Source organism: Maylandia zebra, linkage group LG6 (genome assembly GCF_041146795.1).
Source record: "Maylandia zebra isolate NMK-2024a linkage group LG6, Mzebra_GT3a, whole genome shotgun sequence".
Classification (NCBI taxonomy): Eukaryota; Metazoa; Chordata; class Actinopteri; order Cichliformes; family Cichlidae; genus Maylandia; species Maylandia zebra.
Genome location: NC_135172.1, coordinates 41324707 through 41342925, shown reverse-complemented (window position 1 = coordinate 41342925; position 18219 = coordinate 41324707). Strand labels below are relative to the sequence as shown.

General features: G+C 43.8%; 2 protein-coding genes across 3 annotated transcripts; both read left to right on the top strand.

Annotated features, from left to right (window-relative positions):
* Positions 1 to 4044: 4044 nt before the first annotated feature.
* On the top strand, positions 4045 to 9102 carry LOC101464160 (uncharacterized). Of its 2 annotated transcripts, none has more exons than XM_004538742.5 (4): positions 4045 to 4217; positions 5080 to 5708; positions 5839 to 5946; positions 7006 to 9102. In XM_004538742.5, the coding sequence occupies exons 2-4, from the start codon at positions 5088 to 5090 to the stop codon at positions 8209 to 8211; spliced, it is 1935 nt and encodes a 644-aa protein (XP_004538799.1). In that variant the 5' UTR covers positions 4045 to 4217; positions 5080 to 5087; the 3' UTR covers positions 8212 to 9102. The 2 variants fall into 2 exon arrangements, with proteins under 2 accessions (XP_004538799.1, XP_004538800.1); XM_004538743.6 differs by lacking the exon at positions 4045 to 4217 and adding an exon at positions 4278 to 4411.
* Positions 9103 to 10364: 1262 nt separating this feature from the next.
* On the top strand, positions 10365 to 17992 carry LOC101464820 (uncharacterized). The gene is made up of 7 exons (XM_004538745.4): positions 10365 to 10582; positions 10928 to 11415; positions 11775 to 11912; positions 12995 to 13147; positions 13329 to 15887; positions 16924 to 17024; positions 17655 to 17992. Exons 2-6 carry the CDS (start codon positions 10948 to 10950, stop codon positions 17017 to 17019), a joined length of 3414 nt encoding a protein of 1137 aa, XP_004538802.1. The 5' UTR covers positions 10365 to 10582; positions 10928 to 10947; the 3' UTR covers positions 17020 to 17024; positions 17655 to 17992.
* Positions 17993 to 18219: the final 227 nt, after the last annotated feature.

The window sequence follows — 18219 nt, the reverse complement described above, 5'->3', positions numbered from 1 at the left end:
AAGATTTTTGATGCTGCTTCCCCAGCAGATCACGGGGAAATATAATACTCTCACCACAACTGAGTGGTAGAAAGTCTCAGTGTCATTTACCTGCACACACTGAAGGGTCTCGGCTTCCCTAGGAACAGAGTTTGCTTATTCACTTTTGTGTGCCAACTTCCAGTTCAGCCCACTTTTGATGTGGATGCTTTGGTTTTGTCCTTTGGGGCAACTATGGCTCAGGAGCTAGAGTGGGAAGTATACTAATTGGAAGGTCAAGGATTCAGTCTCCTCCAGGCTGCATGTCAAAGTACCCTTGGAATGTTGAGTTAACCCCAGTATTGTAAGTGTGCATGAATTTTAGATAAGACAATATTAGATAAGATAAGATAAGATAAGATAGAACTTTATTAATCCCTCGGGTGGGTTCCTCTGGGAAATTCGACTTCCAAAAAGCACAGCAACGACCGAAGTTACAGTTACAGAATTGTTATATATATATATATATATATATATATACACACACACACACACACACACACACACACACACACACACACACACACACACACACACACACACACACATATATAAATACAGAGACAAATATAAATAAAATATACAAAGGGGATAAATAGAATAAATAGGAATAAAAAATAAAAATACAAGTGAATTGCACATTTCAAGTATTGAGTCTATTGCACTGTTGACTATTTACAAAAAGTATTGCACAAGGTATTGTACAGTGAGGTGAAGAGGCACTACAGCTTAGTTGTTCCCCCCTCCTTTGTCCTCCTGTCTCCCCTCCCTCTCCCCTCCAGAGAGGAGTTAAACAGTCTGATGGCGTGTGGGACAAAGGAGTTTTTCAGTCTGTTAGTTCTTGTCTTGGGGAGAAGCAACCTGTCACTGAACAGACTCTTCTGGTTGTTTATGGCCGTGTGCAGAGGATGCCCAGCATTGTTCATAATGTCCATCAGTTTCTTTAATGTCCTTTTCTCTGCCACTGTCACCAGAGTGTCCAGCTTCATGCCGACCACAGAGCTAGCCTTCCTGATCAGTTTCTCCAGCCTGGATGAGTCCCTCTTTGCTGTGCTGCTCCCCCAGCACACCACAGCATAGAAAAGTACTCCAGCAACCACCGACTGGTAAAACATCCTCAGGAGCTTCCTGCAGATGTTAAAAGACCTCAGCCTCCTGAGGAAGTACAGTCGGCTTTGGGCTTTTTTATACAGGTGCTCTGTGTTGCATGACCAGTCCAGTTTATTGTCCACCCACAGCCCGAGGTACTTGTACTTGTTGACCACCTCCACCTCCTCCCCCTCTATCTGAACTGGCAGTGGACCTTCTCTGGACCTCCCGAAGTCCACAACCAGTTCCTTAGTCTTTGAGGTGTTGAGTTGCAGGTGGTTTGTGTGACTCCATGCGACAAAGTTCCTCACCAGACTTCTGTACTCCTCTTCCTGATCATCCCAGATACACCCCATGATGGCCGTGTCATCTGCAAACTTCTGAATATGGCATAATTCAGAGTTGTAGCAGAAGTCAGAGGTGTACAGGGTGAAGAGAAGAGGGGACAGCACAGTTCCCTGTGGTGCTCCTGTGCTGCTGACCACTGTGTCAGACGTGATGTCCTTCAGCCTGACGTACTGTGGTCTGTCGGTGAGGTAGTCGGAGATCCAAGCCACCAGGCAGGGGTCCACCTCCATCCTGTTCAGTTTTTCCTGAAGCATACAGGGCCGGATGGTATTAAAGGCACTGGAAAAGTCAAGAAACAGTATCCTGACCGTGCCTTTTCCCCCATCCAGGTGTGAGTGGGCTCTGTGTAGGAGGTACAGGATGGCATCCTCCACTCTGACACCCGCCTTGTATGCAAACTGTAGTGGGTCCTGGGCATGTTGTACCTGTGGTCGGAGGAAGTTGAGGAAGAGCCGCTCTAGAGTCTTCATAAGATGTGACGTCAGTGCCACCGGTCGGAAGTCATTCAGCTCATTGGGCCGGTTCTTTTTGGGGACCGGGACGATGCAGGATGTCTTCCATAGGGCGGGCACTCTCCCCAGTCGCAGACTGAGGTTGAAGACTCGTTGTAGCGGCTCCCCAAGTTCAGCAGCACACGCCTTTAGCATCCTAGGACACACCTTGTCTGGGCCTGCTGCCTTTCTGGGGCGAAGCTTCCTCAGTTGCCTCCTGACCTGATCCACTGTGACACTGGGAGATGTTTGGGAGGAGGGGAGGGGGGGAGATGTCTTGCTGCTGAGAGAGGGATTGGAGGAGGGGGGTGTCATGGTGTCAGGAAGGGGGGGAAGCGAGGGAGGCAGGAGAGTGGGGAGAGGACTCTGTAGTGAAGGTGAGGGTGAGGGTGGGGGGGTTGTGGGCTGGTCAAACCTGTTGAAGAAGTTGTTAAGTTCGTTTGCCTTCTCCACAGTCTCCCCCCACTGTGCTTTTCTTGGTGTTGTGGCCTGTGATGGTTTTCACACCATTCCAGACCTCCCTCATATTGTTCCTCTCCAACTTCTGCTCCACCTTCCTCCTGTAGGTGTCCTTTGCTTCCCTCAGGCAGCGTTTCACCTCCTGCTGTGCTGCTTTCATCTCCTCCTTCACTTTGCTCCTGAAAGCCTTCTTCTTCATGTTGAGGACAGCTTTGACTTCCTGTGTTACCCACGGTTTGTTATTAGGATAACACCGTACCGTCTTAGCAGGGGCGACCGTGTCCACACAAAAGTTGAGGTAGTCTGTAAGACAGTGTGTCACCCCCTCTATGTCCTCACCATGTGGGCTCAGGAGCACATCCCAGTCTGTGGTGTCATAGCAGTCTCTCAGAGCATCCTCCTTTTCTGGGGTCCATCTCCGGATGGAGCGCGTTGTGACAGGCTGCCTTTGGACGAGGGGTGTGTATTGTGGCTGTAGGTAAACCAGGTTGTGGTCTGACTTCCCTAGTGGGGGGAGGGGGGTGGCTCTGTATGCATCTCTCACATTAGCATACAGTAGGTCAATTGTCCTGTTGCTCCTTGTGGGACAATTCACAAACTGGTGAAAAGCAGCCAGAGTAGAATCCAGTGTGGCATGGTTAAAGTCTCCAGATATAATAATGAAAGCCTCGGGGTTTTGTGTCTAGATAGAATAAAGTGTGTGATTGGGTGAACGAGGCTTGAGGCTTTGAGTGCTCAGTTAAAGTAGAAAAGCACTTTATATGGCTTAATGTAGCTGTCCTCTTCCCTGCATATGAAGTTAATCACCATCTCTCCAATCTTATCCACATTCAGAACATTCCAGACCAAAATCATCCTCTGCTCTGTCTTCCTCCTCTTCCTGCGCATTACTAACACATCTAACCACTGTAGAACTTTCATCAGAGTATTTCTGATGATGGCATGATGAGAAGTTGTTCTGAAGCTGTGTAAGGTAAAAAGAAATGGAGACAGCACAGTGCCCTGTGGAGTTCCTGTACTGCAGATCAGCGCCCAGTCTCACATGTTGGAAAAGCCTCCTGTCCTTGTGGCTGCAGAGCTGAATCAGGAAATCAGAGGATTGTTTTTGCCTGATGTGTTGGCTGACCAGTCACCTTGATCTCACAACAAAAAGGAATGACTTAAAGGTCCTCTCAGAAACCATACATCATCCTCTTCTACATACTGTGCTTTCACAGTATGCCAGTACGTACCCCACAATTATGTACTTATGTATACAGTGCCTCTCTGTGCCTCTGTTGTCTTGTATTTTCTGTGTAACTGAAGAAAATAAAGAAAAACATTTTTTAAAAAGACAATTAAATGTGAATTTTCTTACTTTTTGACGATAATTTCTTGTGTTTAAATGTTATCAATAAAGTTGCGTTAAAAAGTAGCCGAACCCACTTCTTCATCCCCGGGGGGAGATTAGAAAAACAAACCTCCTGGAATTCAGTCAGTGCCTGTTTTTTAAAATGCTGTCCGACTGTATTTAACATTTTGTGAATGTTTTTAGGAAACGTACTTACTGCTAAACATATTTTGAGCAGTTTCCCCTGGTTTAATTTACCCAAGGGAGTGTGTGTTTCCTGATTTGCAATGAAAGTGGAGTCATCCAGCGGAAATGGTAATTTTACGTTAGCTCGTTAGCCCACCGCGAATGCTGCTAAGTAGGTTAATCAAAAGCAGGGGCAAAGCTTTAATTCCTGCTGATTTAACTGCACTTTAGGACGAGAAAGTTTTCACAGACGCAGCGATTTTAGCTGGAAATACTATCCCGTCGATGATACAGTTGTAAGTTTGATATTTCTCCTTTTGCTAAAGCCAACTGAAGCTATTCCGTGGCCTGCTAACAGGCAGCTGCTGCAGCGAACGCTAACGTTCAACGCTGTTAACGTTAGCTCGGTCACGGCATACCGAAAGCTCCATTAAGCCAACTATCTAAGCTCTGGGATGCCTGAGCGTCCTTTCAGAGAATTCTACAGCAGGTGCTTTTACACGTAGTTTCTATTTAAAGACACACCCGCGCCTATACTGTTGGTTTGTGACTCCTGCTGTTTGTTCATATTTTAAAAAATGTTTATTTTATGTTTTGCTGGATATTTTTGTAGACGCATTGTGACCTACATTTGCTTGTTTCTTTCAATCCTGTTGTGATTATCAAGCATTTATGATCTAGGGGGGAATGTTTGTCAGTGTGATCTCTGAATGTAAACCGTAGTAGCATTGAACAGTGAGCTGGCCTGTTTTACCACCTCATAGGCCAGCTCTGCAGGCAGCATATGAGGCTATCTTCAGTTTAACCCCGACTTAGAAGAATTGCGAGGGTAGTTATTACCAGAACGCTATTAATGGTTTAGCATGAATGTGGCTTTCTTCTAACCTGACTCGATCACCATGGTAACTGATGCTAAACATTTAACCTGAGGAGTATACATGCGTCTGTCACATAACTGGCACAGAGACACACAGTTTAGAATCACAAATTTTTGGAGCCAATTTCTTTGGAGTACCGCCACAGGCACAGAACAACTGTAGAAATCCTGACATATTCCAAGTGGAGAGCACTTTGTTTGCCTTGTTAATACAAGATAAGTGGTTGTGTTTATTTGAAGTCGGACATTATTCAAGTTTATCCTCTTTTTGTATCACTCAGGTCTGAGGATGTACTCAAACAGATCTGAACACAGTTCCAGGCGGCAGTACAGCGAGAGAAGTTCACGGCAACGGGATGAATATGACAACAGATGGGAGAAAAGGCGTGACCCTCCCAGAGACATGCCACGGGAGTCGTATCATAAATATGGTGGGGATGGACGCAGCAGCACAGAGAGGAAAAGAAGTAGGGAGTACAGTGAGTCTCCGAAGAGGCTGTACAGCAAAGATACACTGAACAGGGACCGGAGCAGGAAGAGCCCGGCGAGGAGACGCATGTCTTCACCAGTGCGGGACCCCTCTGACAACAAAAAGCAGAGGTTTGCAGATGACGACGAGCGGGATTACAGGTACAGGCGTGAGGCTCAGGAGAAAACGTACAGGCCTTCACCGGACAGTTTTTCACGGTCGCATCTAACCAGGAATGTTGAAGATGCGTCACCACAAAATGAGGATTTCAAGTACAGGAAAACACCTCAGGACTCCAGGCACAGGCCTCTGCATGAGGAGTTCCCATACAGGCAGCTAAATGAGTTAACATACAGACGACTGTCAGGGTCTTACAAAGATGGAGATGAATATGAGAGGGGCCGGGATCCATCACAAGAGAGGGCACGATCACAGGAGAGGGTAAGTTTACATGATTGCTTAATGAGGGTTGGACAGGTTTCAATTGTGTGTTTGCATCAGTTTGAATAGTGTTTTAATTCCAAGTAATCATTTTGTGGTTTGATTAAAAATATTTATCCATGTCAAACAGAGTTATGTCAATCCCAGAGAGAGGACGGACAGTCCTCTCACGTCTGTATATGATGAGGATTATCGCCAAGCTGGAACAAGATATCCATTGAATGGTTCGAACCGACAGGTGGGTTTGACGTTACACATGTTGATAAATCTTTATCACTTCAGACATTATGCCTTGTAATTCCACTTGTCTCTGGCCACCAGATCAGAGCTTTACTGGCCCCTTGTGTGGTTTTACTGATTTGTAATAAAAGAAGCAAATATTCATTACATCATACGCTGCTGGGTAGCCGAATAACAACAACAATAATAATTAATACATGCATAATAAGACAGGTTTTATTACTGCAGTGTGGTAAATGCTGAGTGTATTTACCACACTGCATTCACTCCTGCATGTATCTGAGGGAGGAGGAGGAGGACCGGTGCTCCTCAGCCTGCAGTTTGGCTAATTGCAGAGAGTGTTTATTGTATTCTTGCATTATCCCAAATACTTCTTGAATATTTCTTGAATACTTCTACTGCATGAAACGTTACACTCATGCTGTAGCCACCTTGCTGTAGATTGGCACCTTCTCAGAAGTGTAACTCGAGTTGATAGGCCTATTTATTAGTAATAGCTTGGCACTTCACTTCAGCACACGTGTATTTCTTATTCTTTATGAACTTGTGAAATTTCTGACATGATGCAGAAATAGAAGTCTACCGAGCCAAACGCTTTTAACATTTTAATTTTGTCTGCATTTACAACATCTACAACACATGCAGCACAAAACACACAGTAAAAACACCACCATGAATATCAGTATATCTGGGCTCTGATCCCATAGCCCTGTTCACCTGTAACCTGACATAAATGAAATGACCACTCTAACGGTTTATCAATATGAGTGTGACAACAAAACGGGATGCACATCAAAACTGGCCTCAAAGCAGACAGAATATTGATTAACACAATAAACGGCTACAAGAAGAAAACAAGGTGTAATAGGCTGTAATTGTATTTCACTTGCTCATTATTCTGCAGTAGCTTTACAAATCCGCTCTCAGATGTCACGTACACTGCTGTTTCGTGTTTGATTTGCTTTCAGAAGTGTCTCAGAAAATTGTGTGAAAATGTTTAACTTTCCAGAGATTTGTTTGACTCTTATACCTGTGACGTTTGTGTGCTTCCCATCAGTCTTTTGAGAGTGATGCACCCAGTCGAAGTGCAGCTGTTTCTGAGCAGAAGTCAACCAAAGGCTTCCAGCGTTTCCTCGACGTGCTAAACAAGGGCGTGAATGTCGACGTTCTCACTAAGATTGTGACTCAGACCTCGGATGACGACGATCAACCCGTTTCTCAAACCTTATTACCGAGCCCTGCTGATCATCTGTGGTCTCCAACTCACAATGCTGGGAGGAATCAAGGAAGCCACCAGGATAACAGCTACTGGAGTGAAAGCGAAAGGTCCCGCAGACCAGTTTCCCCGCAGACTCATCGAAGGTCCATCAGCCCAAAACGGTGCCCACTCTCTGATGAAAAGCCCCTTCAGGGGAATGATGGCAGGGAAGCCTACTTCCGCAGCAGATCCAGGTCCCCCTTGGTGGTGGAAAGGGTGCCGCTGCCACCTGAGGATGAACACAAGCGTAGGCAAATGCAGGATGTGCTGCAGGCCATTGGCATGGATTTGGGATTTGAAGAGCTTGGCCAAATGTCTCATAGAATCCAGGAGCGGTTGTATGGGAAGAAGGATGGTGATTTGGCTCGTAAAGTTGTGAGGGAGAAGGGCACGGGGCGACCGATTTCCCCGAGACGTCAAAGTAGAGCATCATCATCATCAAGCAGATCCAGTTTTAGCCCCTTAAATCAGAATTATTACAGTAAAAAAGACTCGTACAGTGCAGAGAGGGATGTAACAGATGTGCATCAAGTATACAAATCTGCTGAGTATGACCAGAAGACGAGCAGCAGCACAGTACAGGACAGTAAGAACTGCGAAGGGAAATCTCAGGAGAGCGCTGCTGCATTACAACCATTTTCTCCTAATTCCTCATACCCTTCATCCAAACCTCCATCTGCTCCGGTGGTGCCGACGTACCCTCCGGTCAACTGCTCACCGATGCCATACCCACCTCCTGTGCCTCCACCAATGCCCCATGTTGGGCCGGGGGTTATTATGCCACCCTTCGTCCCGTACCCCGGCATCCCGCCTATGAACATGTATCCAACCATGCTCCCGCAAGCGAGCCACATGTTCCCGCATCACGTTAATCATCCACAGCCGCCGTATTTCAGCCAATCAAATGTAAGTGCAGTTCAGCCAGTGAACACAACGCAAAAATCCAAACCACTGACAAGGCCCCGCTGTTTGCAGGTTATTCAAACCAAAAAAAAGCCTAGATAAACGAGGCTGCGCAGGGTGGAAGTGAGACTTTGAAACTGACTGATGGAAACAGCTGGGCCTTCAGGGAGTCTCTTTTTAACCACAAAACACGCATTTGAAGCATCAGAGAACATCACAGTGAACATTTGCAAGCAATCAGTCCAGCAGCAACTAAGAGAACAACACAATGACATTATCAGCTACTGTATCGTGAGTTTGATGACAAACTGTAGGTGGTGCTGCAGCTCTTCTTGATTCTCGGTCTGCTCTCATACCCATCACACATTCACTAGTCTGCCACAACATTAAAACTGCCGACAGTGGAAGTAGCAACAGCTCGGGTCCTTGAATTCACACGGATGCTATTTTGACATTGTTAGAGCTTTGATGCAGACCAGGCATTGGGCTGATGGCAGCAGCCTCCTCTTGTATGGCAGTGCAGCCCGTTATACTACAACAAGTTATTAAGCCAGCCTACGAAGCTGGACCACTGTAATTCTCAGAGGTTCACAGGACCCAAAGGATCCACTGCAGCGTCCGCTCGGAGGTCCTGCATGCATGCCTGGACTCCTCAGGCAGTATGAAGCAGGTGGTTTTAATGTTGTTTGGTTGGTGTAGCTTATAATAGCCCGGTCACTCTAGGAAAAAACAAAAAAACAAATACTGAAAGTACAAAAATGTGTTATTTTGTTAAAGTTTTACTAAAATTTGATGCATTTTATTTTTGTGGACATCATATTTGTCTTTATATAGGAGCCTTTATGTTCATTAATTAGTTCAAAGGCCAACCTACAACTACAAGACATGCTCTACACTTCTGTCTCTTTACATATTTTTCTTATTCTGTAAACATGCAGAAATTTGCTGTATAAATATTGAACTGGATAATATTAAACAAAAAAGCAAATACTTTGACTGTGTGCTGAGTTATTGAACGTGTACAGATTTACTGTGGCGCTGTTCTCGCCACAACTAACCTGAAAGGCTCTGTAATAGAAAATATGAATTTCCAATTTTGTTTTTAAACAATGATTTAATCAATGAATTTGACTGACGTTTTAAACCCAGAGCACATTTCCTTTACAGGAGAAAAAAGCCTTCGGCCAACGAGAGAGGCAAAACTGGTTTCAGCTGTTAACCTTCAGTTTAGTCCAACCACAAGCAGCAGATAGGAATACAAATGTTTTTTTAAAAGCTTTATAAAATCATGTTAAAATGTCTAAGGTAGGGGAAATTTATTTGAAATAATAATTTAGAATTATTTTGGTTAAAAGGTTTAAATTATAGAGGCTGTATAAGATGCTCTATAGATGCTTTATAAGCAATACTACTCAAAAATGAAATTACTGTTATAGCAGCCAAAACATGAAAGTACTTTGGTCAATAAAAGAAATGAATATAACAAATTAGCTCACAAAGTAACAAATTTTAATAAATAATGGCATTTTCAATATAAAATTAGAGCAGTAATATTGAATAAAGTATTTGGATATATTTCTAAAAATGTGATTTTTTAAAATAGAGCCAAGACTCAACATGTAACTTTAAATAATAGTGAGGTGAAGTTAATCATAATAATAATAATGATGATGATAGCCTTATTTATGGAAAAAACAGTGTATACAAAATGCTTTGAAGCAAAATACTAACTTCAAACAGAAAAGATCAAATCAGAGCTTTTAGGCTCCAGACCCTCACGACCCTGAAGGAGGACAGTAGAGGATAAATGACTGAATGAATAAATGTGTGTATATAATGAAGGGAAATATACTGAGTGAAGAAAAAGGCATGTTGCAACTGCAATTTTTTCTCTAAGGTTTAATCTCAGGAATAATGGTTCAATACATCGTCATAGTTAAAAAATAAAAAAAATAAACTGATGTAGAGAGCATTTACAAACAGCTAAAAGGTGCGGAGTAGTTGTTAGTTTAAAACCATCTGAGGCTGGAGTCTGAAGGGCAATCTTTAAACAGCGATAGTGAAATGTTTTTGCTTCTAAATGCATTTATTTTTATAAATAGTTTTATTTGGTAAGTAAATTTATAAAATGATAATTCTTTGCAGCCCAGGAATCTTTTTTTTTTTTTTTTTTGGAGAGGGGGGGGGCTTACGACCACCTGACCTGTTTTTCTCCTGCAGTGTCAGTACTCTGTCCTGCAGGGGGCGCTGCTGTCACATTTCACTCACCTACACCACCGAAGCAATGTGATCAGTAATGGCCTCTTTCTGTTAACACCAAAAGCTCGTTTAGCTTTAACGGTTCCCATTTTTTTTTTACCGAAACGTCATTAATGTTGGAGTTTCACTGTTCTTTCTCCGAGTGGCTCTTAGCTTAAAAATGAAAAATCTTTCCACGATGTAAAAGAAGAAGCTCTCGTTTTCCACGGCAATAGTAGGTGACCAGTCTTTTTAGCAACGATGCTAAGTTGTGTAAACACCTTACAGTATGTTAGACCGACTGTCCACACGTTAACAAGTGTGATGTGACGGCTGCCGGGTTTGGTTGTTACTTGGTTACTTTGGTTGGGTCTGTGTTTGCTCATTAGGAGCGTTCATGTAAGCTAACGCTGAGAGTTTTGCTGTGAAACAAGCATAAAGACAACATGAAAGCTCGAAGCTGGTCCAAAATAGTCTTTGTGTTTACATTATGGGAGGATGTAATGGCTTCACAATATACATACACATCTATCTTTACCCATACTTGCTGCATATTTCTTACTTACTGTTTCTGCTTTAGACACTTGGAGAGACTGCAGAATGAATCAACGTGAGTGGAAAGATGCTGTCCACAGACTCCAGAGACTTCTGGAGCCAAGCCGCCACAGCATGGGGAATGCCTCCAGAGGTTACAGAGAGTGGGACACTTACCACGAACACTCGAGATATACTGTTCCTGAACCACATAGGAGTGATGTGAGGTGGAAAGAGCTCAGTTCTTCATCTCATCATGTTCATAGTAAAGTCCCAGAGGTGGAGGACCCGGACGGAGAGCCGCTGCCATACAGTGAAGAGGATGTAGAGCTAGCAAGAAACAAGCAGCTCCTCAGAGAGATGGAGGAGAGAATTATGCACAAGAAAGCTACACTCGCCACGAAAACGCGGTTTGTGGAGACACCACCAGGTGTTTCCGGTGACGAGCCTCCGGCTATGTGTGTAGGTCAAACTCTAAGAGACAGAGTGAAGGAGATTCTGATGCAGCGACAATACCTCAGCTATTTCTCAAAGGTGAGGAGCACTGAATAGACTCTCAGAGTAAAGTGTGTTTCTTTTTTTTTCACGACCCACCTGATCCCCTTAGAATCAGATGTTTTTGTTCTTTTTTTTGTTTTTGTTTATTTGGATAACAAAAAATATGACCTTCATATTATAAATACTTGAGATTTAGATGAAGTAGGGTACATAGGATTTTTGCCTTATTTTTTTTATACAGGGAATATCTACATGAGATTTTCAGTGCTGAAAAACACAGGGCCTAATATAAAAGAAAAGAAATGAAACCTCATCACTTGTAGACTCGTACTGACTCACTGTCACAATTTCAAAAATCTCGTTCATGTGTAAAGCTTTCTTTTTCTATTATTCAGGTGCAGTCGGCCAGAGAGAGAAGGAGCTCCTCCTGCCCGAGCAAAGGCGGTGTGCTGCAGGAACAGCATCCTCTGAAGCTCAGAGTGAAGGTTCTAATGAAGAAGAGACACACTGTTGTACCACCTTACAGTGAACAGGTATGTGTCATGAAATCAATATCGTTAGTATCCTTATTTTCCTATTATATTGTTTTATGTACTTTAATAATGAAGTCTTGTAGAGCAAGGCCACTTTTGACTCACAAAGTGCTCAGCCAGACTGAAAAACAGGAAGTTTTAGTGCACAGATATATTAATAGATAAGACACAGAAAAGAGGAACTTTCCATATAAGCAATGTTTGAAACTGTGTGACGTGTAAAGTACCAAAATAAAACCTATATGAGGCACAGTTTATGATTCTAATGTTAGAGATCCTGCAGCTGGCGTTTGAGCTGTGCAGGGGTCTCTCTCTTCCGGAAGATTATTGAATAAAAAGAAATACAGATGTTTTAACACACTGAGTCGGTTTTCTCTGTTCTATCACGGGGACAAAAGAATCGGGGGTTAATATCGTGCCACACAAAGCCCTCACAGCTGAAGTGATTGGAACAAACATTTCGGATGGATGTAAATGTCCTGCATTTGTATAGCGCTTTACTTAGTCCCTAAGGACCCCAAAGCGCTTTACGCTACATTTAGTCATTCACCCATTCACACACTGGTGATGGCAGCTACATTGTAGCCACAGCTGCCCTGGGGCGCACTGACAGAGGCGAGGCTGCCGGACACTGGCGCCACCAGGCCCTCTGACCGCCACCAGGATGTGTGTGAATAACAGTGTTTTCCCCCAAATTACAATGTGTTTGTGGTGTTAGTGTTTGTTTGTGACGAAGGCGTTCAAGGTGCCTCTGTAACAGAGGAATAACCAGCTGCTGTTACTGTACAGTCCTTATGTTGTTGATCCAGCAGTTGACAGTCTTTCTGTTGTGTCATGGCAATGAAGTAGTAAATGCTAATGTTATCTTTTGTCTTAACATTATTAATGTGCTATAAAACGCTGAAATATGGCCATTATCTTTTGAGTGGCTGATGATTTGGAAGTGCTGAGAACAATTTCAGACGTGTTTACCTGAGACCTGGATCATGGCAGCATGTAATTATACTTTTTATGACAGCATCTGAGCTTCTCACCACGAATCTGCTGGTTCAACAGTAAAGTGAATTTCTGACCTTTCTCAGGGCCCTGACGTTGCGTGGCCTCTTTCCAGCCCAAGCGTTACATCACCGGCTAAGAGAGAGGACGTCATCAACAAGGGTTTCGAGTGCTTCCTCAGCGTGCTCAACAAAGGAGTCGACATCAACTTGCTCAAACCTGAGGATGACTGTGGCGAGGTTGTACAGTTGATGCTTTTCTGCTTTTTCTTTGTATTTCAACCACACCATACCTCCACTTACATGCAGTATTATATGAATGAATCATAAAATAAGAAGAAGCTTTGATCAACATTAGAATGCTTTACTTTTCTACTCTTCTCTGAGTAATGACACAGTAATCTCTTTTTTTCCTTCTCAGGTCCCTGGTGTGTCACTGCCACCTCTCGGCCGAAGCATTTCTTCACCAGCAAAGGATGAAAATAATGTCAACAAGGGTTTTGAGCGCTTCCTCAGCATCCTCAACAAAGGCGTGGACATCGAAAAGTTTAACAAGATTATGAGCAATGATAGAGAGGATCTTCCTTTAGGTGAGGAGCCCCTGAACATTCAGATCCCTGACATGGAGAGCAAATCAGATCCACCCTTTAGGACTGAGAAGCAACAGCTGAATAGTGGAGCTTCGCTGCTGGGCCTCAGACAGCCCAGTGAAAGTATACTCAGCATGGACAATGACATTGAGCCGAGCCCCACCCAGAGAAAGGAAAGCCAACGGTTGTTTAGTGGTGCCTCACTGCAAGGTCTCAGCCCACCCAGTGAAAACCAGTGCTCAAACAGTAGAGCCATTCTGTTACTCAGCCAGGCCAGTGAGAGCCAGTGGTCGAAGACTGAAGCCTCGTTGAAAGGCTTCAGCCATCCCAGCAAGAGTATTGGCAGCGGTGCCTCACAGCCAGTACTCAGCAAAACCAGTGACAGTGAGCGGGCAGGCAGTGGAGCCCTGCTGACAGACTTCAACCACGCCAGTGAAAGCCAACAGTTAAATACCGGAGCCTCACTGTCAGGCTTCAGCCTACCTAGCGAGAACCAGCACTCAAAAACTAGACCCATTCTTCTAAGCCACGGATGGGAAAGTGAGAGCCATCGATCGAAGAGTGGATCCTCACTGAAGGATCTCAGTCAGAAAAATGAGAGTCTACTCAGTACAGCCAATGAAGGTGAACCGGGCCTCAACCAGTCAAAGGAAAGCCAACGATTAAATACTGGAGCCTCGCTGAGGGGCCTCAGCCAGTCCAGTGAAGGTACTGGCAGTGGTGCTCCACAGCCTGGACTCAACAAAGCCAAAGACAGTGTGCGGTCAGACAGTGGAGTCCGGCTGACGGGCCTCAGCCAAGCCAATGAAAGCCAACAGTTAAATACTGGAGCCACATCACCCAGTGAGAACCAACTCTCAAACACTAAGCCCATTAGGCTGAACCTCAACTGGGCAAGCAAGAGCCAGTCGTTGAAAAGTGGACCCTTGCTGAAGGGTCTCAACCAGGACAGTAAGAGCCAGCATTTAAAGAGTGGTGCCCTAATTCCCGGGCTCGGTGATGACAGTGACAGCGAGTCAAATGGTAGAAACCTGCTGGCAGGCCTCAACAAGACCAACAGTAGAGAGAAAAAGACTGACTCATCTACTCGAGAGAGGCTCTTCTTACCTGGTGAGGAGGAGGAGAAGAAGAAGAAGAGCAAAAGAGACCACAGTTTGGGCTCTAGTAATCGATTAAAGTCTCCGGTGGCACTGAAGAAGAAGGAGGAGGAAGAAACCTCATCGGTGAGTGAGCAGCATGAACAGCTGCAGAGCATTCTTAAAACTCTGGGATGGAACCTGGACGTGGACGAGCTGAGCAAACTGGCAAACCGCACTCAGGAGAGGCTGTGCGGGAGAAAAAACGAACGTGTGAACAGCAAAGAGGAGCACGAGAGCCGCCAGAAGCACTCTCGTGACCGAGATCGCAGGAAGTCCTCATCAGGCTCTCCTCTGCGGAGCAGCAAAACAGACCAGAGTCAGGAGAGAATGCATGGGAGCAAGAGCGAAGGGAGGGTGAGGAAGAGTGAAGGGAGGAGGAGGACTGAGAGCAGAGGGGAGGACGAGACACAGCAGAGGCGCTCTCTTAGAGATCACAGAAATTCCTCGTCCTCATCTTCCTCCAGGTCAACCTCTAGAAGCTCTAGCCCGAGCCCCTCATGCCGTCGACGCTCTCGCAGCAGAGATTTGAAACGGAGGCGGAAGGCCGAACGAAGCCGCTCGCGAGAAAGAAGCAGAGAGAGACTGAAACACAGAGATCGATGGAACAGCAGAGAAACACTGAGGGACAGAGAGCGAAAAGACTCAAAACATTTTTCTGCTTATCCATATTCACAAAATCCCGTGTTTCCTCATCCTGCTGCTTCTCCATATCCAGACTACATTTTGTCTCAGTACTCGCATTTTGCTCTTAGCCAGAGTGGCCACTACAGCGGTGCTACAAATCCTTACTGGTCATACAATCAGTACAACACTCCTCCCTCTCTTTCTGCCAGCAGCCAACCTTACCCGCACTTTCCTGGCTCTGTAGTGGCACCTAACATGGCTTTCCCTGATCCCAGCCTTCTTACAAACAGTGCCTCATTTCCAAACCCGGACCTGTCTGTGAGCGAAGGCCAAGATGGGTCAGCCTCTGTTTCTCGCTGCCTGAGAGTCATCAATACCGAGCAGGCATCCTCTCAGAGCCTCACAGGTGGACACAACTGGAGACGGGGTCGCAAAAAACTTATGGGAGATTTCAGGAATCCCAAAAGTATTTTAGAGAAACACAATAATGCATTGAAGACACCACTGGCACCACAGGACTCAAAGGTATGCACCAAGACTGTGGGTAATGACCCCTGCACTGAGGAGTTAAAAGAGGAGAAGCCGCAGCTAACAGAGGAGGAAATAAAGGCGAACCTGAGGAAAAAGGTTGGTGTTCAGTCGGTTTGGCCAGCTCTTGAGGCCATGCCATGCTAAGAGGTTAGGTTGTGCCATTATTTGCCTTGCTTGTTGTTGTTGATAATGAAATGTAGTGACTCAGAGGACACTGAGCACAATTACTTCAGTATATTTAATGAAGCCATGCATGCTGTTACCTTCATCCAGTAAACATTTTCAGTTAGAAGGGGTTCAAATTTGTTTTCTTTTTTTAAAATATATTTTTGACCCTCATAACTTCTTAAGTGCAGGAGATATCAGCATGAAATTCTTAATCCCAGTGTGAGCATCAGTATCTTGGATGTGTCAGATTCTCACTGATGTGATATCTGTGGCATAGAGGAACAGAGTATTGGTACCATGGATGCTTTGTCTGCTTTATCAGCCCTAAAAATTTCATGTGTTTTATCTCCTGTACTTATGAATGTATTTTACATAATAAAATGCTCCATATATACTTTAAGATTCTTCTAAATCAGAAACGTTTAGTAGTACGATGGTAAAATTTAGCCCAACTTTATTAAATTTTGTTATGCAAAAAATGAAAAAAGATCTAATTCTGGGGATGGATTATTACTTTATTTTTTTCTTTACTAAAACTAAAACTGTAGGAAGCTCAAAGTATTTCTTTGATGTGTGTTTTTGGTCTGAGGATCAACTTCAGCAGAATTCCCAGTACTCAGTCTGAGACACTTAAGATGTGTCAATATGTATTTTAAGCATAAGCAGACGCTGTCACACGTCACTAAAATCATTTCCATTTTTAGAATTTTAAACATTTGAAGACATGACTGATGCCCTGCATCTGTAACAGTTGTCAATCATGTCATTAGATATACTTTTCTGAGTATCATTACTTCATCTGAATCTCAGTTTCATAATCCTGATCTCAGTCTGTCGTTATGTTTTACATTATCGCTGCTATAATCTGGAATTGTTTCCCTGCTTTATGCTCCGAGTTTCCTGTTGTGACAGCCGTCATCATCGTGTCATCATAAATCGTTTTTCTCTTTGGTTATTTTTCTAGCTTGAAGCTTTTAACCAGAAGGTAAAGAACACGAGCCAGATGCCTCAGTCCAAAGTCATGCAGCCGGCAAACTCCCTGATCTCTGAGATAGACTGAACGAAGTAAGTATATTCAAAGGAAAATTAAAGGATAATTCCACTTCAGCCTGGCACGTTTCCTATGATTCATAGTTAAAAGGTTATTCTGGTTCTGCAGGTTACAGTTCTCCATCTTTGTTTTTGAGCACTGGCTGAACAATCACGCACAGCTCGTGCAGCGTGACTGTAATATTAAAGCCTGAACCATGAAATCATTTCAGAAATGTAAATTTGTTGAAATTGGAATGTTTGTTGAACCTTCTGTCTGTAAAAAAAATCAACTTTTGTTACAGCCGGCATATTTTTGCAGGTTATTGCTCTCAGTAGCGTTGCATGTCCCAGTGCGGCTCCAGTTCTTCCTTGGGAGAGAACCAGCTCACTTTTCCAAAGGTTTACGTGCTGATGGTTACGTGCAGTTCTTTGCAGAACTGGGGTTCAATTTTTTTTTAATGAAATCTGTTGGCAGCAAGTGCTGATTTCATGCAGCAGAGCCACTATCAGCAGTGGTTTCAGCATTAGCACAGCTTCAGTGAAAAAGAGCTGCATGTCTTTAAGTCCTGAAAAATTCTTGTTGAATTTACATTTTTCTTTAACTGCTTGCTGATGTAAATGTGTTTGATCCTGTCTGCTAACTATTTTTCCCCCTTTTTCCAGGCGTCTGTGTCCGGTGAAGATTTTTATTTTTTCAGCCTTGTTCACATGTAACGTTTAATTCTTCCTCTACATTTGTCCCTGACCTCCAACACCTTTCTGTCATCTGAAATAGATTTTTGCACAGTTCATTATTGGTCTGCTTTCATGTTTTAGCTCTGTGCTTCTGTGAATGTCACCAGTTTTGTTTAATGTTGATTACAAGAACTATTTTTTGTAGGCCGTACTGTAGTTTGTTAATGAGAAATGTATATTTTCATCGTTAAAAATGTTTCAGCCTGTACAGTTTCCAGTTTTACATTCACTCTGTCACACTAATAAAGAAATCTTACAAAAACAGGCGTGCATGTTGATGACCCATAACTAACTGTACATTTACACAATATGGACAAAACCACTGGGCCACATAGTAAGAACATTTCATTTATATAGCACCCTTCAAGACAAGAATCACTTGCCAGCTTCACAAGAAAGCATAAAGAAAAGTGTTAGCTAAATGCAAGTCTAAAAAAACAAAAACGTTTTTATTTGTTTCTTAAAAGAACAAATAAAAACGTCCACTGAGTCC

Coding starts and splice junctions, on each gene's coding strand:
- LOC101464820 (XM_004538745.4), top strand. CDS start 10,948: ATGAATCAACGTGAGTGGAAAGATGCTGTCCACAGACTCCAGAGACTT. Junction 11,416..11,774: donor ACCTCAGCTATTTCTCAAAG/GTGAGGAGCACT, acceptor TCTATTATTCAG/GTGCAGTCGGCCAGAGAGAG. Junction 11,913..12,994: donor TACCACCTTACAGTGAACAG/GTATGTGTCATG, acceptor GACCTTTCTCAG/GGCCCTGACGTTGCGTGGCC.
- LOC101464160 (XM_004538742.5), top strand. CDS start 5,088: ATGTACTCAAACAGATCTGAACACAGTTCCAGGCGGCAGTACAGCGAG. Junction 5,709..5,838: donor GGGCACGATCACAGGAGAGG/GTAAGTTTACAT, acceptor CATGTCAAACAG/AGTTATGTCAATCCCAGAGA. Junction 5,947..7,005: donor TGAATGGTTCGAACCGACAG/GTGGGTTTGACG, acceptor GCTTCCCATCAG/TCTTTTGAGAGTGATGCACC.